The following is a 26187-nucleotide window of genomic DNA, read 5'->3' as shown; positions in this document are numbered from 1 at the left end:
GCTATTGTGAATAACATTGATTATTGGGTTTATTTATGAATTTCAGAGCTACAAATCCAAGTCAGTTTGAAATAGAATTTTTTGTCAATGATCTAAGCAAACGTGGAGCAGGAACTTTTGAAAGTGTAGGCTCATTACAATACAATCAACATGGAAACATTCAAATGGATTTTGAAAAGAAGGTAAGGAAAACATCTTTATTCATATATTAAAAAATTCGTAGTGTTTAATTACAATGAGCTGTCACTTGCCTGCTGTTTTTTCATGTGTTTGCAGGCATTTATTATTTTGTTTCATTTGATAAGTTTGTTTATTGGGAGGGTTGTATTGACTAAATGTAGGTACTGTTGTGAAGCACTTACTGATATTTTTTGGAAGTTGTCTCCAGTGGTTAAACCTGCCAAAGGCAGCCTGTTGTTTCTCATGTTTATTTTGATATGGTTATGTTTATAAATAACAGATTTTACAATTATGAAACTATAAGTTTTTGTAAGTTGCAGTGTGAAGGTAGAATTCAAGATAGACTTTAAAAGTGTTCACTTTTGTGTGCATTCTTGTTATAGGTTCCAACAGATGGCCTGCTTCTCAGAGGTAACTACAATGCTATTACCCTTGCTGTTTATGGTCACTTGACTAAAGTCCAGCGTGAACCATCACCTCCCAAGTCTACAAAACGGAGCGAGGTTGTACCCCAGCCACCTCCGGAAAAGGTCAACACACATGAACGCATAAGGGATTGGTTGGAAGATACTCAAGAATGTGTAAGTTAGGTTATAAGTTACTCTGGTCTTTTCACTGTAGATCATCATTATTATTATTTGTTTCCATGTAGTATGTAAAGATAGAATTTCTGTATCGTATTTCATTATTCTGAGTTTATGGAAATTATATTGTGTAACTTCCGAGCATGCTCTTCATTACGAATGCTGTTATCTGATTTTTTTGTTTTAGTTAATATTGCATGCCTGTCATTAGCGTTTATTTCTACAGCGCAAGCAGCAGCCATTTTCTCATGATCCTTCAGAGGATGCCCAGCCAGAATGGGAAACCAAGGTTAGAGAGATCATACCATTATGGGAGATGACTTCTGCACTTCCTTTACTTGTAGCTGTTACACAAAGAAATTTTTTTATTCCTTTTCTTATTCTGTATAAGTTTTAGAACACTCGTAATTCACCATGGTTAGAGATAATGCAATGAATACTTTTCTATCTTGATATAGTAATGCAATCGATAATATTAATGATGAAGTATCTTGACTTGAAATCTAGATTTAAGGTGAACTTGGTATGAATCATATAGATAATCAGTTTTTATTTCTGTTATCAGTTTCTATTTGAAGCATTTTCAATTTATAGTAGCCAGTAAATGCATCCATTATATATAGGTAGTCACTCTTTTTCAATTAGCAGAAAACACAGCACGATTAAAGGGACATTTGGTATTTTTTTTTTTTTTTTTTTTTTTTTTGTGCTACTAAGTCTGAAGTAAGGTGCTTGCAGTTTTACATGTCATTTCTATTTTTGTGATTCTCTGGTTACAAGAATGTTTTTCTAGTAAAGTATTCTGTAATTTTTTTTTTATGGTATATAGCATACATGTGAAGTACTGTGGTGTCTCATGTGTCTGTACATAATACAACCCCTTTCTTTTACTTACATCATAAAATGGCAAAGTAGGGCAGGTGAACTGAGTCTGGTAACTATTGAAAATGTGTGAAATAGTAGGCAGATCTTGGGTGAGAGCTTTTTGACTAATAGGAGCTCCTTGTATGAGTTCAGAACAATGAGCAAGCATGAGCTTGACTCAAATTTGCATTGGCCATACATATTTTACACCCAGCTTAAAGGAAAAAAGTGAAGGAGGGAGGGATGTTTAACCATTGCTGAACCAATAGAAATCCATAGATGAGCACTTGGCCAGTAAGTAAGAAAAAGCAAAGTAGAGGAATTATAATGTTATTGCAAGAGCACAAACAACTCCAAGAGACAGTAAAAGAAAGTAAGATGAGGAGTCACAAAGGCCCCAATCTCTTGACAATTGAGGCAGTAACAGATGCTGGTAGGATGACTGCAAGATGTCTTTCTATGGAACATTCCTGCTAGCAATGTTATTGTTGCTGATGCTTAAAAAGTTTAGAAAAAGCTCTTATGCTACTTAAATGCCTTAGTGCCTCAGATGTATATTTCTACATTTTCATGTTGTGTTCTGTATAGCTGTCATCTCTATTAAATATGCCTCTTTTCATTCTATGTATTGTCCATCATATACCTTAATTTAACTCTATTTCTTTGGTATGTTTGTAAAACCTGCCAAGGTGAGAAATGTATCTGTTAGGGATGGTTGAGCTCTTTGAAAACAGTAGCTTAACCTATGACCTGGGACAAGGTCCAGGTCCGCATGTATTTAGTATTTCTTTGCCTGTTTTCAATCGTTCTTGCATGTATTTTGTAATGTATAAGAAACTGTTGTAATCCTTTACTTCTTTCTCAGACATTTTGTCTTTTTATTATCTTTATTATATATATGTAATTAGTCTCTCTAATAACTATTCTTGGTATTGTTTTACCCAAGACTCACATTTGTTTGAGGTGGTTATCACTCACATTTGTTTGAGGTGGTTATCACAACATTGTGTCTAGTTTTGCTATTCTTTTACTATATTTCTATAACCCGTTTCCCTTTGCTTGTATCTTTATGTGTTTGAAGATTTACCTTTTTTGTATGTTGTTGTTTTCATATGTTTATTTTTTTCAATTACTGGTCTCATTTTTTAAAACTTGCCATATTCGCTTTACCTTTTTGGGGGAAGATCTCCCAAGCCTGGTAGATGAACTGTGTTGGAATCTTACAAGAGGAAGGACTGCCTTTTGTGGTTGGTTTTGATTGAATATGTGTCTTCATGATCATGCTACCTATATTGGTTTGTCAGTGATTGACAATATTAACACTGAATGGGTATCTTGCTGAAGTACCTGGGCTTCATCCATAAACACCATTGTCTGTCTTGCCATACTCTTCCATAGTTTCGGTCCCAGGAGACTTTTATATTTTCTTGGTTGATGCTTTCTGAAGTCCCTATTGCACAGCCATCAAGGTTACATGTTGTGTATTGGCTCTGATTACAGTTCACTCATTTTTATAGTGATATTAAAAAAATTCAATATGAATGCTGTAGATTCAGTTTATAAGAATCTGGCATTCTTATAAACCCAGCCTTAAAGCATAGAGAGAACCTGAGCATTGTGAAATATAGTACATGAGTTAATGTGTAACATTTGCCTGCCAGGTAATGATATGGCAACATGGCATATTATCATCTCAGCACAAATGAGACAAAACGGGGTGCAGTTTTTAGTGACATGCCTTGCTTGGTGCATTACTTCCTTTCTTGAAATAACTTTTGACATCTCAATATCATGTTGGCATGTGCCCATATATTGATGAATTATCCCTTTGAACATGAATTTGAGCTATGTATGAAAAAGAAAAAAATTTGTATAAAAAAACTTGATATAAGATTAGGTCATTCCCTAAGATTGATTTTATTTATGGGATAACGGAATTTTTATTGTATACTCCATCCAGTTGGCAAGACCTCCAGAAATTGGTGGCTTTTTAATACAGTTTTAGAGCATCTCAGTTATTCCTGATAGAATTATAATTATTAACACTCACTTTCAATGAAGTGTCTGGGAACTAAGATTTATGTATATTTTTTCTGTTGGGGGTCATCTCTTATTGCATATAGATTTTGAGGCTTCATACCAATACAGCTTTTTAGATAGTTTTGATTAGCCTAAATATTTTGACTATAGTGCTTAACAGGGAGGATGATTATCTATGTGATTCATACCCATTTGTTAAAATGATGGGTGCTTCTGATGTCAAGTGATTTCAAGGAATGAAATTAATATCATATTTTGTTGTTATTGTGCAGATACACACCATGAATTATCACTACGTATTGCTAAATTCATTTCATGGTATCAGAAACATGCATATTTGTTTGAAGTAATGATTTTATTGTTATTGAATTTACTAACATAAGTACTTTATCATTTAACCCTTTTTTCTACAACAGCCTCCAAGGTCACCTCTAGAATATGACGAATCGAAGCAGTGGCCTGACGAACGTATAGAGTTCAATAGGGAGCACGAGCGGGAGAGAGAAAGAGAGCAGAGAACCAGCCGTGGGGAGAACAGGGAAAGAGAGAGGGATAGGGAAAGAGAAAGAGAGAGAGAAAGGGAAAGAGGGGAGAGAGATAACAGAGATAGAGAAAGGCGAAGATCAGCTGAAAGATCAAGGAGCAGAGACAGGTCTTGGGAGCGAAGTGAAAGAAGCAGCTCAAGAAGGGAATCTAGGAGGGACAGTGGCAGAGACGGAGAGCATGAAAGGGAGAGAGAACGTGAAAGAGACTTTGATCGTGATAGGGATAGAGAAAGGGACTATGATAGAGATAGAGACCGCTCTAGAGATAGGGAAAAAGAAAAGAGCAGAGATAAGGAGAAGGATAGGGAGAGAGACAGAGAGCGAGACCGATACAGAGACAGAGATAGAGATAGAGACAGAGACAGGGACCGAGAACAACGTCACAGCCGGGAGAGTAGGGAGCGAGTGGAAGAGGAACGCCAACCCACGCAGGAACCACCATCGTCCAGAGGAAGACGAAGCATCGAGTAAGTTTTTGATGTATTTTAGATTTAATTGTATTTAGTTTAGTAGCTTAAATATGTGAAGATTATATATGTAAGAGTCTATTATTTGTTTGTGTTTAGTGGTGTCACATTTATCATAATGTGATTTTTCTTCATGAAGTAATTATAACTGTTAATGCAAGGGAGCTAAATTTAATTTTCGAAAGATGAGTCTCTTCACACTGTTACCTACTAAAATTTTTTTTATGATGATGACTAGGTTAAATTACCAAAATAATCTAAGGTTTCTTAAATTCAAGTACCCTATTATCTCTTGGTCATATCACCTTTGGTACCAAAGAGATTTACCTCGTATATGTATGAGTTGCCAGATGCCACAGATTCCTTGTTTTACAATCTTTGATTGCTTTTTCAACCAGTTTCTAGCTGGCGCTAGAAGATTATCCTATTGTTAAGACCTCAGGTTTGTTAGCTATGAAAAAACAAATTGATTTAAAATTTGTCATGTTAAATTTCCCCTAGAGATATTCAGTGAGACCAGAAACCCTTCACGGTATATTCATCCAGGTTTTCCCTGGTATTTCACTCATAGTTGATCCATGTAATACCTAATTGTATCACCCTAAACCGAACAACTATCCATTATTGTGATACTTATATCAGTCTTCAAACAATTTGTTTAATGAAGCTATTCTGAAAGCATAACTTTCTATGCATACTAGCATTATTGTTTATGAATCTATGAGGTATAATAAACTAATGAACTTAGAAATGAACTACTATGAACTGATGGGATAGGTAATGTGTTTGGATTTTTTTTTTTTTGCCTATTGGAGTGGAAGATGGGCTAAGTGATCCACAAGAAGTAAAAATTTATCAAGTTAAGTTTGCTGTAGCAACCTAGCTGAAGTCAGTATGTTGCTAACTGTATTATTGAATTTCTTGAGGTGTTATAGTCATTAAGATATTGGATCTTTAGTAGTGGATCTTTTCCTAAGCAATGTTTATTTTGAAAGTGAAAATTTAATGTTCAGTGATGGTAAGAAATGTTATATGGTTGCACTGTTTGCAGGGACGAAAGGCACTCGGAGAGATCAGACAAATCTGCTCGACGCCCTCGTACACCTCATGATGTTCAACCACATCCTGTATCACCCTTCCATGGGGACAACTTTAGTGAAGACGCAAACCATGGAGGAACTACTCGAGACTTCCATGAAAGAGAAACTCGGGAAGATCCAAATATCTCAGCAGTCCCTCGAGATGTGCGTGATAGAGAGTCACGAGAAGAAGCAACTCGCAGTGGTACACCTCGAGAACTTCGGGAGAGGGAGGTTCGTGAGGCACAGGAAAAGGAAAGAGACTTTGAACCTGCGGAACCCCAAAGTGTTCTCCCCCCATTGCCCACTGAGGACATGGAGGCCATTAGTGATGATGAAGAGCTTCCAGATCTCCCTCCTGATAATACAGAAATGGAAGAAGAATACCCACCTGAAGGGTGTATGGATGAAATCTGCATTGATGAGGCACCGCCAGATATAGGTATGGTGTTTCACACTGATTTGTTGGGCATTGAGGTGTTTTCTATCTTTTTTTGTTTGTTTTCTGTTTAGGGGGAACATTTTTAACTGTGGTACAACTTTCAGACTTCGAAGAATCGATGCAGATTATTTTCAAGTTTCTGTAATGATATTAATGTGAACTGGCATTAAGTGTGTAGAATATTTATCAGTTATCTAATCAGTTCTCCCATCCAATAGTATCAATCCTAATGTTGAAATTGATTTGGCATTTCTGTTGTTCAGGGGTTGATGATTATGAAGAGATTATGAGTGACGAAGAAGATTTGCCCGAAGACCAGTACGAGGAAGAATGGTTTGTTGAAGAATGGGAAGACTGGCTGAAACCTTTCACACCTAGCCATTTCCAGATGGGGGAGCTTGGCTACTTGCTCAGCCCAACTCTTACTGATTTCCAGATAGAGTACCAACATTGGAAAACAAGGTTTGAAACTGAAGGGCAAGAAATGGAAGATGAACCTTCTCAGGTGGGTTATTTTTATAGGTGTCTGTCATTTATTAAAGTACATAGCATAATGAGTATGTTACTGTTTGACAACAGATAAATATTTGATTGTGATGGTGACAGGGTTATATGGATTAGAAAAAAATGCTGGAAGTCATTGTATTTCAGAACTACAATCTCTTCTTTATGATAAATTTTAGTTGAAAAATGACTGTTTACTTTAATATTGATAGCTCAAAGTAAGTTTATATGGATCTCAAAACTCTAGGATATGTGGAAATAATATCAAATATTTTATCCAAATTATTCATTAATAATACTTTGGAGGAACAATAAATCTAAAGATGTTATATCTTAGTCCACTGTATTATTAACTACATTAAGACTATAATTATACCACCCATAGGGATACCAATTATATATCTCATTATTTCATGGAATTTCATTGAATTATTTCTAGTCCACTTTGTTTTCTAGGCCTTTCAGCATTTTCATTTAATATAATGATTTAGGTCATTTGGTCCTGATTTTGTAAGTTTGCCATTTTTGGCTTTTTTTTAGAATAAAAGTGTCACATAAGTGTGTCTCATTAGTTTTTGTTTTGTAAGTATACTTCCTAGCTGTTTTTCTATTTCCACACAGTAGGATTCTTTTCTACAGAAGGTTTTGTAGCTGGTTAATGGCCTTTCTGGCCTGTTATGTAAAAATATGAGCACTTAATTAATATGTACTAGGTAATACATAATCATTCATATATATTATTAAATTTATTGGCTTTATTTGCAGGCACCCAAGCTTGAGAGCTTATTAGCAGAGGTCCCAATTCCCTTAGAAATGCCCGAAGAAAATATCTTGGAAACAGACTCGGGAGAAGCTAGGGAGGAAGCTGGAGAAAAGTGGGTTCAGAGTGTAGAGCATGTCTGTCAGATTTTATCTAAAGGACTTCCATATCTTTTGGCAAAAAATGGAGATGGTAAGAATATCTTTCATATGCATGAAAGAATGAAAAATTCATTACAACGGTGTACTAATTTAAGATACCACACGGAAGTCTTTATGTATATTGTTATAATCATAGAAGTAGCTGTATTTTTTTTTTTTATAGTACTGCAGTTCGTTTGTGAGGTGCAGTAATGGAAAGGAGTGTTAACTAAATTATAAATTAAATTCTCAATAGGTTGTTTTTCTTTCAGCAGTACTTGACACAATTTGTGATTGGATTGATGTAGGAGTAAATTTTGACAGAGCTCTTGCACAGCAGCAGCCAGTGTACAAGGTTCGTTTCATATGAGTTGAACGTGAGTTAGGTACTTTTGTTTTGTTATAAATTTAACAGTAGCTTCAATAAGTTGTTTTCTAATTAGGTTCATTATATAATTTGATATACGTTTTGTCCTGTAAATTTACTGTTTTTCTTGGTCTTACCAACAGTATAATTGACCAGATTTTTAACCTAACAGATTCGCCATGTAAAGGCTGGGGTACGCCTAACGCAGTTAATGCTGCAGTGTTCTGATGAAATTACTAAAGTGCTTTTGGACCGTAACATCATGGACAAGCTGAAGGCGCTCTATTATCAACCTCACATGGCACTTTCCATCAAGTTACTTATTTTGAAGTATGTCATATCATCTTTTTTCCATTTTTAAACAGTGTTCCCACTTCACTGTTGTTCAAACTTGTATTGTTGCTAGATTTAATAAATGGGATTAATATACTTTGTGACTAAAATCCAAGTACAACATTCAATAACTGTATATGTTAGCTCCTGTGTAAGTTTACATCATTTCAATAAATCATGTTTTAAGAGACTACACTTGGAAGGTGAATGGTTTTTTGTTTCACCATCTTCAAAGTTTGACCTGGTGGATTTATGTAATTGCTTTGTAAGAAAAATAACAATAATAATAATGATAATAGAAGGAAAACTTAGAAGTTCAGAGATATGTAAAATAGTGTTTTTTTCGGTTATTTCTTAATGTTGTGTGAATTGATTGTTTTATTCCTGTTCATAACTAAATTCTAGTTCTATATTAACCTTCTATCTACAAAACTTCATTGATTTTTGCAATGCATGCATCTGCAGAAATTTACAGGCACAAAGGATATAACTTTTTAGTCATATGTATTATATTTAATTTAATCCTAAATATACAAAGATAATTTCAAACCCCTCTTGTTGAAAACTTTTTCGATACTGTGAATGTATGATAGTTTAGGGGTTAGATTATACTATATATTTATATTGTGCTTTTTTAAATAATACAGTATATTGGACTCCTTCCATTTACTTGAATGTTGGTATTGGTAAGTCATAGACTGGTAAGGTTATTGTGCTGAACAATATGACGTGACTTCATTTATTAACATTTTTGATGCATCACTTGTCTTCTGATCATTGAAATTGAATAGTGCTAGTGGGCTTACAGTAGCATGAATATCTTAACACCATTGTTACTTGTTGGGAACTAGTGTGGCTATAAGTTTACAAGTATCAGTGACTTTTAAAGGAAAAATGGATAGCTTTCAGAAAAAATAAAGTACTTTTTGTTTACAGATACAATATTGATAATGCACATTTAGTCTGTAGTTAGTTTCAGTTTTATAAGTATGTATATTATATACCTGTACACAAATAGTAACATGAAAGTACTTTTCATATTTCTATTTTTCAGAACATTTGATTCAGTCACCAGGACTCCCATGGGTCTGAGATATTACTTAGGAATAGCTGATGACAAGTGTGAAGAAAGAGGCAGGAACTGGTATGAAATTATCTTGGAGATGCTTACTGATGTCCAGCAGACCAGAGCTAAAGTGAGTTCATTTTGATTTAGGAGCTAAATGTTTCTACACATAATGCAAGCTAAAGTTTTATAGTAGCCAATGGTACCTACTACAGTGTACCTTATATGGCCCTATAGATGGTACTAAAGTTTCTTTTTGGAATCCCCAATGTTCCTAGATGTAACTTGCCTTTTACATTGTGTCTGCTTTCTTTAGTCTCTTCCTGCATAGCCGTCCAGCTTCTGTAACTTTTACTTCAGTTGTTTGAAAATTAATATTTTGACTGAGTGGTCTGGTTAAAATATAATTGTAAACCTTTAATCTTAGACGGCATGTCATTCTCCCAGCTGCTAAAATTAGTGTCATTCATGATGTTTCTGTTTGCTTAGTGTATTAAGGGGGCTCGTATAATGAAGACAAATAAATTATTTTGTTTGACTTTCACTTGAATTAGAAGTTTTATTTGTGATATCAGTGCAAACAGAATCACTAATTTTTTTATGTTAAATTTACTCCAGAGCTACAGGAACATTGATGCCTGATGCTAGAATATTTTGTTCATTTCAGGTAGCATTATCAGCTATCATAAGAAAAGTTCACATCCTTGAAGTATGTCAGAACCTCATGGAAAGCACAAAGATGTTGCTGAATCACTTGCCCAACTTGGAGGAGGAATTGAAAGGAAATGATGAAGTAAGTATGAGTACCATTGTGTTCCTGTAATTTGTTTTTCTTTTTTTGGTAACTTGCAACATTGATGGTTAAGATCTGCTATGCTAATCATTTATTGCTTTTCAGCTTAGGACTGGAGTTGAATTCGAATGCTCCAGAAGGCATTGCACCTTCATTGTATCTTTAAAGGATTTTTGCAATATAAATTATGCAGAATACTCAGGCTTTGCCTTTATAACTAGTATGAGGAAACTCCATTGTTCTTGCATTTGAAACCCTTACAAGAGTAATATTGTGTGATTTGATCTCCTGAAGTGTAAGTGATATTTGTTTGAAAACAAATCCATACTAGCATTTCCCCCTTTTTTGGTCTTCATAAACCTTGCTCATTGAAAAATAAAGTATGTACAGGCGGTCCCTGGATTGTCAAAAATCCTAAGAAAACCTTACTTTTAATGCTTTGGGTGCATTAAAAACTATGTAAACTGCATTCTTTTGGCATTTTTCATCAAACAAACCTTCAAATATTGATTATTTTGCATTTTTGGTGTCATATTTCATCTCCCAGATGAGCGTTGTAGGCGTCGTAACCCTGGAAATAACGTCTATTGACAAGCGTCGTAACCTCGGAAAGTCGTAAGCCGACACTGTCGTAACCTGGGGACTGCCTGTACTATTAGACTGAGTTGTGGATGGAGGTTTTACATTCAGAACCTGTTAAACCAATTTCAACCTCTTAATATTTCATCTTAATTGACTTTTAATTCTTCTCTTCTTATTGTAGCTTAATCCAGAAGAAGATTCTATGGATATGGACGAAGTAGATGGCCGTATTGACCTCCCACCCAATTGGAGTGCGACCATACCCGATTCCCTCATTGATGCTATCAATTCTTGTCTGCAGGAAATATTAAAAGTGCACAAATATGCAGATCAACTTTTGGCTCAGCCACATAGGTGTGTATGTTACTGAAATAGCGCACATAACTTATGATATATACCATTGTTTTCATCCTACTTTATTAATATTTGGCAGCTATACGTTTTAAGACGGATTAGTCGTCGTCTTTCTTTGTGTCAGGAACCATAAATTCATAAATTATGCTAAGTCAGTCCCTGCTAAAGTAATCTGATGTGTTAGGTTGGTTTTCCTTCTCCTTGCTTAGTCATTGTGATAAAAGTCCAAGAATCCTTTTTTATCTTCATATATTTATGTGTTTGATTGTTTAGAGACCAGAAAGTATTGAATTTGTATGTAGTAAGTGATGTCAATATTTGAAACATTGAATTTTTGCAGGTGGCTTCCAGGGTCCAAGCAGTTCCAGCTTCCCAAGAACCCCCATGATCCTTATCCACAACTCTATGTAATTTTCGACTGTGGAGATCTCTTAACATCTCTAATGGTGCTTTTAGGAGGTTTGGGCACTGTGCAGAGTGGTGCATTGATTGGCGGGATCAAGAGTCTTCTTGACAGCCTCATGTCTTCTGCACACGGTCTCAGCTATATGGCTTCATATCCCTTCAATATCACAAATATTGCAAGGAGCTTATTACAGGTTTGTGTATGAATTTGAAGTTTTATTTTTAAAATTGAGATGTTCTTATGTTTCCTTTTAATGCAAGTATGTATGTGGATTTGGTAGTTTGTGTGCATGCACTGTATATTTAGTTTGAGAAGGGCATCTTCTCATGGTAAGTCTTACCATCATCCTCAAACTGTTGTAAGTAAATTGTGTTTCAGGTATTTTTCGTAGCAATAGAGGCTATAAGTCTTTTTATGTGTTCTTTCAGCTGGGAGAGGATGGGCGCGATGATAGCAGCGACAGTGAAGAAAACCCTCTTCATATGGTTGGACTGAAGATGGTTTATACATTCCATGCTATGATGCAGCTGGATTCTTTGGCTCTCCTGGCTTCATCACACAACACAGATTACTCTCAAGCAGTTGCACACTTTAATAGCCTGACATCTTTGCTCCTTACATGTGTTGGTCGCCATGCTGTTATTGCCCTTCTTAGTGTTGGCAGGAACTTGGAAATTTTGTTCCCTTATTTAAAACTTGGAGCGGGAGATGACCAAGACAACGCTCCCACAAGGATAGCCTGCTTTGGCTATGCAGTTGAACTTGTGAATTTGACGGTAAAGTTCTCAGAAAATGTTGAGATGTTGGAACAGTATGGTGAAAAAATACTGGAGCTTGTGGACCTTGAGGAAGCACGGGAGGGCCCCAAATTGGATGAGCATGCTAAGTTTTGTGAAATAGTTCCTTGGTTATCAATCACAAAATCAGCTGAAAACTTTACATATGATAATCTGTCTACCTTATCAAATAATCTTAAGGAACACATAGAGAAACTTGACAAGTTTTCAGGTGAATTAGTGACTCATTTAAGAATAATTCAGCATCTAACAGTGCCAAAATATCCTGTGTCAGATTTATTACCAGAAGATCATAATGGTGAACTGATAGAAGAATTAAAGTATAAATATGCTACAGTTCAACTGTTTTCAGCGGACTGTCATACGCATCTAACCAATCTGTTATCTAAACTGTGCTCAATGTACTCCCAACCATCTGTACATGGATCAGATTTTATGGGTTCAGAAGGGGTAATGGTTCTCGCAGTTATTCAGCCAACCCTGAAACTTCTGAAGAATATTTTAACATATGTCATCCAAGCTAGAAATACAAACTTCAAAGATTTGACTGCCATTGTTCCTCTAGTGCAGACATATCTTTTACTGCAGTCCTTTCCATTGGGATCACAGTATATCTCTCAGGCTCAGGAACTACAACAGGAAGTGATTAGTATATTGCTCGTGTATACTCAGCCAGTGTACTCTGAAACGGAGGGAGAGGAAGTACTAGCCAAAAGTCTTTGGACCAAAATGATGTCAGAGGTATGGCTAATTTTATTTGTTATGGTTATAGGATTTTCTTATTTTGTTGGTTCAAAATATTAAATAGGGCCTCTGTTCTTGAGATATTTAACGTTTGGTTTTTTGAGTTATGACTTGAGGATAGTTTTTAGTTTGTTTTGCATAAAGATTCTAATTTAGCATAAGTTTGGTACAAGAGTTTAGCCTTTAAATGTATTGTCAAAAGCTGAGTTTTCTCAGGTTCCTGTAGTTCATTATTACATAAAATAAAAAATTGGTATTTTTAATCTTTAGTGTTATTAGGTAGCTTACAGTGGAGCTATACCAGCTGGGGTTCTTCAGGAACTCGGTAGCAGATTTTCATGTTACTTTTAATGTCAGAATTAAACAAGAGATAATGATTCTAGCTAAGGCAACAAAGTAATTTTTTCAGTAAATTTGAATGCCCTTGTGACTTACATAATGCCTATGTAGGTATCATTCCAAAATACAAACCCAGTATGTTGATTAAGCTATACTGCCTGTTAGCTAGCAGTTTTGGCTAAGAAATTATTAGTTAGTGTTTGGAAGCTTGGAGTCATACTCTTATGTGAACAGAAAGTCAGATGAGAGTATGATAGTTGAGGCAGCAGTCATGCATTTCCAGGTTGTAACATAGCAGATGTTGAGTTTGCCACATGAATTATAAGAACAAGGAGAAAAATCACCTTAATATACTGCAGTTTTTAAAATGAATTCATATTGCATGTAGAATTGACATGAGCAATGAATAGTATAAATGATTAATGGGCTTCAGAATTATGTTCTGCTGAGTAGTTCTGTAATGTAGCCTAAGGTTTGTGTCTTCGTGACTGTATAAAATACTGATTTAATTTATTTTCCCATTTTGCAGGTGTTCAAGTATTTGCTGACAGGGCCTCATACTTTCATGGGAGTAATTAACTTAGTAATAGAACTCTTACCTCTACCTTTGCCAATCCAAACACGTGTGCCACTTTCTGAAGAGGAATCATCTCAGATAATCAATTTGCGCAAACTGTGGAGTGCTCACCTATATTGTTTGTCATCCAACATTCATGAAATAATTATGCGGTTGGGCCTAGCAAGTTATCCACCATTAATGCACCTGCTGAGACGGATGTGTGTTGCTCTGTCAGACTTGGCAGCCCCTATGGCCCTTCTTGTGGCTCGTGCAACTCTAGATCTCGTTCTTCAGTCACATCGTTTAGACCAGCGGGCTTCAGGTGAAGATTTTGGACCTTGCTCACTGCAGACAGTGCGTGTTCTGAACATGTTAGCTTTGTTGGTGTCCCATGCTCCTACAAAGGCAGCCATACTGCATCTGTTGCGAGGTGGTTCCCCAACTCTGGCAGCAGCAACAGCCAAAACTGAAGATAAATATTCTGGGCTAGTTGCGCTATGGTGTCGTATTCTGAATGTAGCTGCAAGTGGGTCTCATGCTCATGTTCAAGCCCAAGAGTGTTTAGTGACAATAATTCAGTATCTCTGTGATCACGAAAATGCAATGCATGTAACACAAGATTGTAACTTGCAAGATGGGAATGTACAAAGTGTTAATGCAGGTCCAACTCTAATAACATTAAGTGGAGTACCCAACAAAGATACACTGGTACCTATAGTTGAAGCTTTGATAGACCATCTTCGGAACCTCCACAGTCCTCATCAGTCAATACAGCAAGTACTCAGAGCACTGATGAGACTAATGGAGCATGATTACGGGTTTTATCACATTAAAAGGTATGTACAAAGTTAAGTTTGAATACTTTGATTAGTTTATGCAAATGTTTGCTATGTCCTCTTCATTTTACTGGAATGAAAAATGTTGAAATTGGAAGGCCTAGAATTTTCCAGGATTCCACTGATAAAATTCTTATTCCTTAATTAGATATTTAACCAAGCAAAAGCATAAAACAATATAGAAAGCTGTCATAGGACACTCTTGAGACAGAGAATACTATACTTCAACAAATACTATATCCATTTCTCTCCCTGATTCATGCATACTACTAAGTAGGTTTGTTACTTGCTTTTTCCATATCAATATGTTTTTAAAAGGCTTAATTAGAGCTGAGCAGTTGGTGGTACATTCTTTCTAATCCAGAGGAGTAGATTACTTGGTGCCTTTGAAGTCGAATTATGAAATAAATGTATTGGTTTTGTTGTCTATATTATAAAATAATCTGATTCAGCATGTCTTTACTGTTATTGTATTTTGGTTTGTTACCAAATCGCTTGCAGTCAGAGGATTAAAATACTAATCGGTAATAATTTTCAGAAGAATAAATGCCATTAAATGTTTTAAGCAGAGACAAGAACAATGGAAAAGAGATAATACCTCACAGTCAGTTTGGTCCCCTTATGACTTAGTAGGTTTCATGGATTAAAGTTGTTAATTTTGCTTTGTGCTGAGATGGAAAGTAGATTTCAAATCCAGAGTTAAATACGGTGCTGAGATGGAAGTAGATTTCAAATCCAGAGTTAAATACAGTGCTGAGATGGAAAGTAGATTTCAAATCCAGAGTTAAATACAGTTTGTAAATTTCAGTGCCAGTACTAATTGTATGCTGTACTTCTATTGAAATATGGTTAATCCAGTAAATAGGTGTGCTTTTTGACATAAAAAAAATTGTTGGCACTCTAGCAGTGATTTACCATTATTAATTCTTAACTATCTTGCAGTGTAATGGAGAAAAAGAGAGCTTGTCTGATCAGCCTTTTCAAGAGGCTCAGCTCATCATTCAGGAAAGAATCTCAAGAATATATAACATCTCTTCAGGGTGCTCTTGAGTTTTGTCAGCTTCTTATCGAAACAGATGAATCTTCTCATGTGTCCCGAACTTTGCTTGTTACACCATCAGAATTAGCCAGTTACATTGGCTGGAAGCTAGGCGGTCTTGAAATGCAGTATTCCAAATATTCTCAGGAAAAGAAAGAAATAATTAAGAAAGAAGAAAAGGAGAAAGAGAAGGTTGTGAAAGAGGAACCAGCAGAAGACCCTGCTCCTGCTGCCACAGCTGTAAAAGAAGAAGAAGCCACAGATAAGAGTGAAGCAGATCCAAAGACTGAAGAGGCTGAGGGAGCTCAAGTTAAGACTGAGGAAGAAACAAAAGAAGAGGTGAAGAAAGAGGAAACAAAAAAGGAACCACCAAAGAAAGAGGAAGTCAAAAAAGAGGAAGTAATAAGAAGAGAGGAACCCCAGAGGAGGGATGATGAAATTAAGGAGCGTGTACATCCATTAAAACTCTTAGAGAATCAAGTGGTGGTGAGTATGTTCATATTCATGGGTCGGCCAGTGTGAAGTAGTAAAAAGAATAAATATAATTCTTAGTAGTTTGTTTATGATCTCAGAGTCTATTTGTTGAGAAAGATCAAGATCCCATCTGTGATTTTCAAAAAACTTTAGTGTGTGAGATGAGTGCCATGTTATTCTAATAAACACCATCCAAGAAACAGCAGCTTTTCTATAGGTTGCTTTTTTTTTTCATTTTAGGCTGAAGGATGCGAAGAGGAGACCATGGAATCACTCTACGAAGATATTTCTCAGTTGATCAACATTCTAGATCAGTCTTACACATCGGAGGGTAAAGGTCAGTAAACGATCTAGAAAAAGTTTTCCTGTTTCTGAACTAAAGTTGTTCAAGTTTATCAAGATAGTTAAGTACTTACTGTGTGGTTTAAATCATACACATTTTGCGTAAGTACTGTATTTAGTAATAATCTTGAAACTGAAGTTATTCAGGTTCTAAACAAAGAATTTCTTCAGTTTTGTAAAAGTTATTTAATTTGTAATGATAATTTATTTTCATTGTTTAGCATCTTAGGAGGGAAGGACATACTTTTCCATCTTGATTATAATTTAAGGTAGCTGAAAATTGCGATCTTAATGTTATTAAATAGTTATTTAATGAACTAGTAAATTACCATATACATTAATTTTTATTATTTCATGACACGTATGTACGTATATGCTCCTTGAAAGGACCAAGATTGCCATTGCATTTCTGTGGAATTAATGAGTAATTTGGACCTTTGCAGAACTAAGTGAGCCAGCAGGCCCAGAGATGGAAACTTTGCAAGCACTCTTTGCTTCACGGGTAGTTTGGACCGTTCCAGTGGCTGATGACGAGATTCCGTCCTTCTGGTTAGTTCCTCCTGTGTTTGAAGATGCAGATGAAATGGAAATGGTGAGTCATTTTTCTTTTAAGTTTTATTTTGGTATATTTATATCTACTTTCAGGGAATAAAAACAATATTTCTGATAGTTCATTCTGTTAAAATCTATTAGTTTTGATCTAAAAAGTTAAAGTTTTTAATTTAACTTTATTTAGAGAATATGTTGAAAAAACTATATAAAGATCAAAAGAATAACACATATTGGATTCTTCGATGTACTTTGGTTTTAATGGAAGAAGGCAGCATAAAAAAATAGGCCTTTATAGGCCATCATATCAAAATTATTGTATTTATAAAAAGCAGATTTCTTTAATATGAAATATAAAGTACATACTATTGAAAGCACTCTCTTGTAGTACATAGGGTTGCAAAAGTATAATTTTTCAGATACCAAGTAACCTTCTGGAAACATGCCGTCAATATGCAGGAGACTATGACCTCTTGGGAACTCTGCACAAATTGGTGAAAGGTCAGGGGGCTCAAACACTTACACCACAAAAGTTATGCAAAGCCCCACCAAGATATAAGCCCAGTGCAGCTGCAATACGTCCAGATAAGAGAGGAAGACCTTTTGGTAAGTGGTTATTTTTATTTTCTTTTCTTTTTACATTTATGTGCATGTGGGTCTGTCATTTAAATTGGTTGAAAGGTTTATTTATTCTAAATGAATAAATTTGAGTGCAAATTATTTATTGGTGATTCTGGAGTCACTGCATTTATGTTTTGCTTGCCGATATGAATTTACTGTATTCACTAACCTGAGGTTTAACATGATCATCTCCATCATTTTTTCCAGTGGCGCCCATGAGAGGTCGTTCATTTAACCGAGGAATGAATTCAAGAAGTGATCCATTCCGCTCTCGCCCGCCAAACACATCCAGACCACCCTCCCTTCATGTTGATGACTTTGTTGCTCTGGAAAGCACTGGTCATCAGCCTACAGGACCCACAGGATATAACAAAATTTCATTTGGTCGTGGAAAGGTAATGGAATTTTAGGTATTATAATAGACTAATACACTCACTTTCTGTTTGTGACTTTGAAGTTTTCACTTATTCCTTTACTTTCCCTGTCAGTAAGCGTAATCTTAAATGGTAAGTGTTGTTAAATAGTAAGCTATATAAGCAGTTACATGCCTTGATCCAGTGGTTGATTGAGTTGGGTTGTACTCTGTGGCAAAAACATGACCTTTTCTTGAGGAAGCAATTTTCCAAGATGCTGTGGATTGTTCTGGAGCATTATCTGAAATAAGGGTAAGCTTTAGAAGCAGTTACATGCCTTGATCCAGTGGCTGATTGAGTTGGGTTCTGCTCAGTGGAAAAACCATTAGCTTTTATTTAGGGAACAAGTTTCCAAGATGCTGTAGATTGCTCTGGGGCATTATCTGAAAAAGGATAATCTTGAAAAGTTTTTTTTTTGACAATATTCCTTTCTGGCAGATAAAATAATACATAAACTAATAATGAGAATGTCATCCTGGCAAAAATCTACAGAAAGGAAGATACAGCAATAGAATCTACGGAAAGAAAAATAGACTAAGATGAATGCAGGAAAAACTGCCATCAATAATAATCATAATAGGGTGGGGGATTATATTTTTAAAATTAAGATGATTTTGAGTGGTTCACAAATAATTATCATCTAACAGAAAGAAAGAGAATAACGTAATTGTGACTGAGACAACTGCCAATGGCTAGATAACAGCACTGGCCATGAGCTTTTAATAAATCCTGAGCAAAGTATACTGCATTGTATATTGCTCTCTTATATTTTTATCCTTCAGTTTTTGCTCGATTCAATGCGAGGGCGAGGAGGTCGAGGTCGTGGAGACAGCCGTGGAGGAGGTAGATTCTTCCACAGGCCACCATTCAGGCCAGACATTGGTGAGTTGTTAGTTGTACAAATTTTATTAAAAGATTTACCTTTGAAGTTCAGTTGTTTGTTGTCTTGGTAGTTCATTGGATAGCCCCGAGTTTTGGAATTCAAGCTGAAAAATTGTAGTATTGTATCATGAAAATCAGTGAGTAAAATTGATGCAACATTTCATGTTTTTCAGCCCTTTTTCCTCCATTCACTTTTAAGGAAAAGATTTCTAAAACATGTTCCCTTGAATATGCTGTAACATCACATCACTGCATATAGCAAATACTGTAGAGTTGCAATCATGGTGATGGTTATTAGAATGCAGTATACCATACTACTCATGGTTATTAGAATGAAATATTCTGTAACATTGATGCGACACACTCACTTTTACTGGTATTTTATCAGGAGTACGAGGAATAAACCCCAGAGGACGAGGTATGCCGTGGATATTCCGTGGTGATGTGTCTCCAAGAGGATTCAGGGGAGTGTCCATGAACCCAGGACCAACTCGGTTCATCAGAGGCCGAGGAATGTATATTAGAGGTAACGGACAAGGAATCAGTCCAAAGGAGAGATTCCCACCGAAATTTGTGGAACGTGGTGGAAGAAGAGACTTGAACGGTGGAAGGCACATGAGGGGAGCATTTAGATGAGCCTGGCATGAAATAGCGATGGAAAATATATTTTAAATTCATTAATTGTTTATTTCCAGAACCATTTCAAAGTTTAGTACGAGTAGTGAAGATTTTTGTATGTTTTATATAGTTATATTTGACGACCAACATAATTATATTTATTTTTTAGTATTTTGTTCCCGTAATTTAGTATGTGTTCATTTTGTGGCCTGTAAATATTAAATACATGTGCATAATTTTTTAACGATTATGGAAGCCTTTCACCGTCAAAGGTTACAGAGAATATATTGATCAGGTAAGTTGGGTTGTTGTAAAAAATCCAAGGAGTTTTTTTTACAATTTTGGTAGGATTTTACCTCTAACTACACAATGAATTTCCTCGTAATTTAATGAGATTTTGCCTTTCAAAAATCTCTGGATGTCTGTACAATATATTCATTGGTGTATGAGCTTCAATAATGTAATGCATCCAGTTTCATGTAGATTGGTGTTCCCTCCACACTTTTAATCAGATGTTTCCCATTCCTTGCTCAGAATTAAAAACTTAGACATATGTTGTTTATTATTAGCACTGCTGCAGTAAGAACAGGGGCATAAAGGTATGAAAACATAGAAACTCAGTCTTTTAAGCTTGCAAAATATAAAACCACTGAAGGTCAGTCTTTTCGGACAAGTGCATATTAACTTTTATTGCTTTACAGTGCCTTTAGTAAGAAAAACCCTATCATAATAGTAAACTGTTTACTTTTCTTAAACCTTGACTATTTGAAGATCTTGTAAATAACCATTATTCTTGTGAGGTATTTTGAAAATAAGCTTGTGACTGAAATGCCCAACAATATCCATCCAGAGGCATATGGCATAAAAAAAGTTTTAGTACTGCATAATATTGCTCAATGAATGCATTTTTCCAATACAATTGCATTTTTTCTGTCATTTTACACAGCATCATAGTGGGAGCAAGGTGAACATGATAAAATAGCATTATTATTATTAATACAATATTACCCCATTGAAAGCATGCATTCTTTCCTGGAAATAGATGATAAAAACAAACCTCCTCTTTGAGGATTTGAATGATGTTCTTGACAGCCACATCCAGCTGTGAAACATGCAACCAAATGTCAAAACTTGACATAAACTTAAGTGTTTACATCTAACATATCTCCATGGTACTCTGCACTCACTGATACGAGTATATAAGCACACACCATTAAAAGTAGGTTCAGATATGGGTAAAAGGCTAGGTATTTGTTTCTTTGCAACGCAAAAAACTGTGTTGTAAAGAAAATGTTGAGAGAGTATCTACGGACGATTCAGATTGTGACTGAAGAAATTTCTGATGTAGTCATAGCTAAGGATGTTAATGAAGAAGATCCTAGCAAAGTATTGGATATTATTCAGCAAGTAGATTAAAATGATCAGACTCTTGATAAACTTGATATTTAATGGCTATTTTACAAATTTCAACCTAACAATGATCAAAGGTTATTTTACAAATTTCAACCCAACAATGATCAAAGTAAGCCTGCAATGATTATCATACGTGAACTGACTTGTAAAGACTTTAATAAGGAATCTACTGATAAATTTTTGGTTGCAGTCTCACAACTGTTGATGTAGACAATTGTCTGATTCTAATAGACTTATGTATGTATGGAGTTTTTTGTCAGTTTATTTATCTATTTTTTTTTTTTTACAAAATATCTACAAAATATACAACCATAAAAATTTCTACATTTAGAAAATATAGATTCAGCTGCAGCAGCTGCACAGATTTTAATTAAAGAACACATATGCAATGGCCTATTCTAATACCTAAATTAACTTTTAAAAAACCCATTCATTTGGTTCACTAAAACCTAACGATTCACAATTAAGCTTCTAGGAAAATCTAGCTAGAGGCTTTCACTATAATTTGGCAGCATCTCATGAAACAAAACACTGAAGCCTATCTTAACTAACCTAGCCTCACGAAGGCTATATACAACTAAAATTGTCTAGTAGTGGAAAGTAACTTGTTCATATGGGCTATTCTGACATGAAAAACATGCACATTACTTTTATTGTATGAGTAGCTCAACTAACCTTACATGCAGTACTGTGGGTTCATATGACTTGAACCATTTTCGAGGTTTTCTTCTGTCTCGAGGTGCTAAGCAGACAAAATTTTAACTTCTTGGTGAATTGATGAGCGATAGCCTAGGCCTATAACAAGGTCTATTTGGCTGATCAAATTCGTGTTACATTGACAACCTTCTTACATTCGGTGATTCTTCATTGTGAAATCAGCATTTGGCCTGAATTCTGGAACTGTGATATGGTTAAATACCTTCCATAAGAGGTCAAGAACTGTATCTGCAAAAGAGGGTTCCTTCGTTTTGTGACGTCACATTCAGATGTGAGATAAGCACAAAATTTAAAAAGCAAATAGCACATGACAAGGAACCGAATAAACACAATAAAAAAAACAAAATGAATAAATGACTAGAGGACATGAAATGTAAATTTATTACAGCTGCACAAAAATACAATGTGGACTACATTTTTGTCAAAGTTCAGGGAATCACTCGGAGTCGGCTGAGAAAAGAAAGAGAATGACCTTTCAACACGGAAAGCGAGCTCAAGACCACCTGGAGGAAATTTTTATCAAGCGATCATCCACCGGAAGATATCTTCTTTCATTCTGCAATGAACTTAATGATATTTTGTAGTCGTTTTTCTTTTGCTCTCCTGTTTTTAGTCTAGTGTTTCCAACGCTTTTTCCTTCCCATTCAGCCCTTTATCATGTTACTAGGGTATCCGTTACCTGTAAAGTTTGCTATCCATACTAACATATTTCATTAGGAAAACGAAATGTACTTTTAACAATATATACACAACATATACAAAGCTTATTGCTTTCGTCTGTGGACATTACTTTAGCGATAAAGTCCACAAAAGGACTTGGTAGATGCATTTCCATCTCGCAAATCAACCATATTATTAAGGAATTTCTGTATAGATATACCTGAGAAGAAGCAAGATTTGGTTTATATATATAATCACATATTTCCACATATCTGTGCATCAAGTGTGAGTTATTTATACGAGGTGATGATACAAATCATCAACGGAGGTCGGGGACCTCTGCTGACAATTTCTTGAATAACGGATTTCCAACGATTTCCCCAAAACACGGGATGTTTTCGAGCCACACCCTTCTGTATCCTACTCATCCTCGGCATTCACGTGGTCCCTTTTACTTAATAACCGGCACAGAGCATTTCTATTTTGGGGTAAATAAGTTATGACCTTTCTGTAACGGATGAACGTCACTGAAACAGGCCCCCCTCCAAGGGCAGTGAACAAGGTGATCTGCAACTCGTCAAGTTTGACAGCTATGCAGGAAACGGTTCCGACAGCTTGAGTCGAGACATATAGATGTGTCACTTTGACTCGGTTATTGTGTCACATCTAAAAGCATCTCTTCGTCTTTTGCGTGTCGTCATAAATTGAACGAGTCGCCGTGTAGGACTACTTGTTCTTTAAGTCTAGGTGTAGGTCCATAATAAATTTTAAAAGTCGTAGTGTAAGCCCATGTATATTCTCGGCGTAGGTATATAAGCCTATCCACCGAATTGTTTTAATCTGCATTTGATCTTTAGGATTCTAACTTTGCGAACAACAAACTCCCTTGAATAATCGGGCAAAAATGTATTGAGTAAAAGCTCAGTATCAAGGAATGTGGACCAGCTGAGGGGAGCGGTAAACGTTGCTTACAGCAGTAGCGATAGCTAACGGATGCAAACATTACGTCACTGGCTGATTTAGACGATGTGGACAAAGAGAAAAATTTTCTGTTTATTAAAGTAATATAATAAGCATTATATTTACACATTCCTGTAAATAAATACAGTAAAGGAATAAACATACTTCGGTAGGAATGTTTTATACATATATACATAAGCAGAGGCAAGTTGAAAACGAAATAATATACATTATGATGCTGAAAAGCGAAAAACGAAAAGTACCCTGGGATGCAAAAAATAGTCCCCAAACATAATCTAAACTGAAGAATAAAGAAAAATACTGATGTATAAAAGACGTAAGTTGATGAACGAGTGTGTGAAAGTAAACCTGATGCCCGGGGTGTCAACAAAATGATCATTTCCTTAACTTCCCGCGGGGAATGCGTGGAAGGTAAAATAGGTAGCCTAGGTAGGTAGAATTAGCGAGAAATAGTAAGGTGTGCACTTTTCCGTTGCGTCTTGGAAAAAGAGACAAGTGACATTAAATACTGGGAAAGGATTTTCGTGTCCTTCAGTTTTCCTGGCATTATATAATTTATTCAGTTTGCTATTAGATCATTTATTCCTGTATAAAGTTTTTTTTTCTCCGGTAATCCGTTTTCTGTGAGATGGCTCCAGAGAAAATAATGATGGGCAAGTGAATGTAACATTCATCTTACAATGGCTGCGTCAAAGACTGGTTATATCTGTTAGTCTTATGCCAAATTATTGATTAAAAAGCGTGTTTTGAATATGATTATGGCAGCAATAAAGTTGAATGAAGTTAACAGCTTCATTTTGGGAAGTCGAAACACAGCGCACTTACGTGAAATATTAGCTATTTCCCCCACTCGCCTGAGAACGGATAGGATGACACTTAAAATATACAGACAAGGATTTTCATGAAAGGCGAGTCATTGGAATAGAGAACCCACTTGGGAACACAATAAAAAAAATTACTTAATGAGTCACATACATGAAAACTTATCTAGGTGGTGGGAACAGGGTGCTGCTGCCTTTGTCAAAATATACAGCCAACACCTGCCCTTCCAATTAGCGAACTGGGGTTTCCCGAACCAGAAATATCAAATAAATATTTCGGCGTCCAGTTCTCTTTATAATATATACTTGTACTTAATTCACCTCGTGAAATGTTAACTATGTTTAAACGATGGGTCTGTTTAGTTAATCTTAACGTGTCTTCCCTAACCTAAGCAGGGAATCATGCACCTGTCAGATATACGACTTAGGTTGGTCGCAACCAAGATAGGGAAAGGAAAGGTAGCTGTAAACTCATCCAAAGAGGCTTGCCGACCACCAGAAGGATATTTCCTGCCGGAGGGCCCATCTGGGCGACGTTGTTCCGACTTGGCGGAGGTTTGCATCATCGCAAAAAATTATGTTTAAGATTCACTTCATGCACAAAACATACAACACAGATGTGAAAACATATATTATCTTTTTATATCAGCTACAATCAGTTCACAATCATCACTGACGCATATATCCATATATATACTTTTTGCATATATACTACATACAAACGTACATAATTAATTCGGATACATTTATTCATGTATACTCTTTGCATATGTACAAGCATACATAAGAAGGGAGATATCTAAGATTCCGGATTCTTTTATTTAAAAAAAAAAAATACAATTCTGATTACACTTTTCTTCATTTCAATTATTCATCTTCTTTACCCAGGATCCAAAGACCGAAAAAAATGAAAACATGATTATACATTTCTTCATTTCAATTATTCATCTTCTCTACCCAGGATCCAAAAACCGAAAAAAAAAAATGAAAACACGAGTTGATTCGCACAGTAGTAGTAGTTGTAGTAGTAGTAGGCTACGTAGTGATAGTCAAGGATTCTCCTTTGGTACGGCACACCTCTTCGTTTCTGACGTGCCTCAGAGCCCCTCTTATCTGTATCGTCTTCCACAGCGGATCTGCGTCAGCGTAAACTCCTCAGCTCAGAGGAAAACGATCTGTATCTCGTCAAACTTTGACAGCTTCTCGGGAAACTGTTCCGTCAGCCGTTGCTTTCTGAAGTCACACACGCCTACAGGAGCTTGCACAGGGTTCATCAGCCAGATAATCCTGTGGTTTTATATAGAAAGACTCCTGGATGTTCCCACGGCTCGGATGGGATAAGGGGCTGTTGTGATATTTTTAACGTTGTGACAAGAGATTTTCTTTGGTTGGTTTTTCTTTACCTCCTGTAAATATCTTCTTCTCTATGTTGTGGCTGATTTCTGGAATCTCTCTCTCTCTCTCTCTCTCTCTCTCTCTCTCTCTCTCTCTCTCTCTCTCTCTCTCTCTCTCTCTCTAAAATACACGTTTTATGTTTTAACAAACTTGATGCTACTACGTTTGAGACACTTCCTTAGTACTGTAAACCTTGATAACTACTGGAACTGAATCTCTCTCTCTCTCTCTCTCTCTCTCTCTCTCTCTCTCTCTCTCTCTCTCTCTCGCTCTCTCTCCTCTCTCTCTCTCTCTCTCTCTCTCTCTCTCTCTCTCCTCTCTCCAATGTTTTTAAAAACTTGATGCTACGTTAGCATACAACGTTTCTCTCAGTACAGAGAACAGTATGATAAGCAATCTTAAGTATCCCGGAACACGAGAATTGACGACTTGCTATTTCCAGATACTCGTCTTTCAACCATATCATTTACCACCTATTCAA

The 26187-nt window shown here is 35.9% G+C and overlaps 1 protein-coding gene and 1 long non-coding RNA gene across 7 annotated transcripts in view; one reads left to right on the top strand and one right to left on the bottom strand.

The window, feature by feature from the left end:
- Positions 1-20272, top strand: part of LOC135207542 (protein virilizer homolog) — a 26328-nt gene extending 6056 nt beyond the window's left edge. Inside the window, exons 3-24 of one of the 3 annotated variants that reach the window (XM_064239366.1) lie at positions 47-182; positions 564-761; positions 991-1053; positions 4085-4680; positions 5732-6201; positions 6465-6706; positions 7471-7657; positions 7881-7960; positions 8145-8302; positions 9360-9501; positions 10039-10164; positions 10928-11100; positions 11441-11699; positions 11935-13044; positions 13916-14781; positions 15724-16306; positions 16535-16631; positions 17080-17228; positions 17605-17791; positions 18014-18201; positions 19002-19101; positions 19490-20272. In XM_064239366.1, coding sequence (XP_064095436.1) covers positions 47-182; positions 564-761; positions 991-1053; positions 4085-4680; positions 5732-6201; positions 6465-6706; positions 7471-7657; positions 7881-7960; positions 8145-8302; positions 9360-9501; positions 10039-10164; positions 10928-11100; positions 11441-11699; positions 11935-13044; positions 13916-14781; positions 15724-16306; positions 16535-16631; positions 17080-17228; positions 17605-17791; positions 18014-18201; positions 19002-19101; positions 19490-19737 — 6358 coding nt within the window. In that variant the 3' untranslated portion in view covers positions 19738-20272. Of the gene's footprint in view, positions 1-46; positions 183-563; positions 762-990; positions 1054-4084; positions 4681-5731; positions 6202-6464; positions 6707-7470; positions 7658-7877; positions 7961-8144; positions 8303-9359; positions 9502-10038; positions 10165-10927; positions 11101-11440; positions 11700-11934; positions 13045-13915; positions 14782-15723; positions 16307-16534; positions 16632-17079; positions 17229-17604; positions 17792-18013; positions 18202-19001; positions 19102-19489 lie in introns of all 3 variants that reach the window. The other 2 variants (XM_064239365.1, XM_064239368.1) reach the window with 2 other exon arrangements.
- The window catches only part of LOC135207544 (uncharacterized), a 153770-nt gene continuing 144645 nt past the window's right edge, over positions 17063-26187 (bottom strand). For 2 of the 4 annotated variants that reach the window (XR_010312987.1, XR_010312988.1), the window contains 6 exons: positions 21808-22077; positions 19470-19739; positions 19141-19205; positions 18355-18460; positions 17976-18132; positions 17063-17196 (listed from right to left, as the gene is read on the bottom strand). This is a non-coding gene — a long non-coding RNA (uncharacterized LOC135207544). Of the gene's footprint in view, positions 17197-17975; positions 18155-18354; positions 18461-19140; positions 19206-19469; positions 19740-21807; positions 22078-26187 lie in introns of all 4 variants that reach the window. The other 2 variants (XR_010312989.1, XR_010312990.1) reach the window with 2 other exon arrangements.

Source organism: Macrobrachium nipponense, chromosome 32 (genome assembly GCF_015104395.2).
Source record: "Macrobrachium nipponense isolate FS-2020 chromosome 32, ASM1510439v2, whole genome shotgun sequence".
Classification (NCBI taxonomy): Eukaryota; Metazoa; Arthropoda; class Malacostraca; order Decapoda; family Palaemonidae; genus Macrobrachium; species Macrobrachium nipponense.
This window is presented reverse-complemented; position numbering and strand designations above follow the sequence as displayed.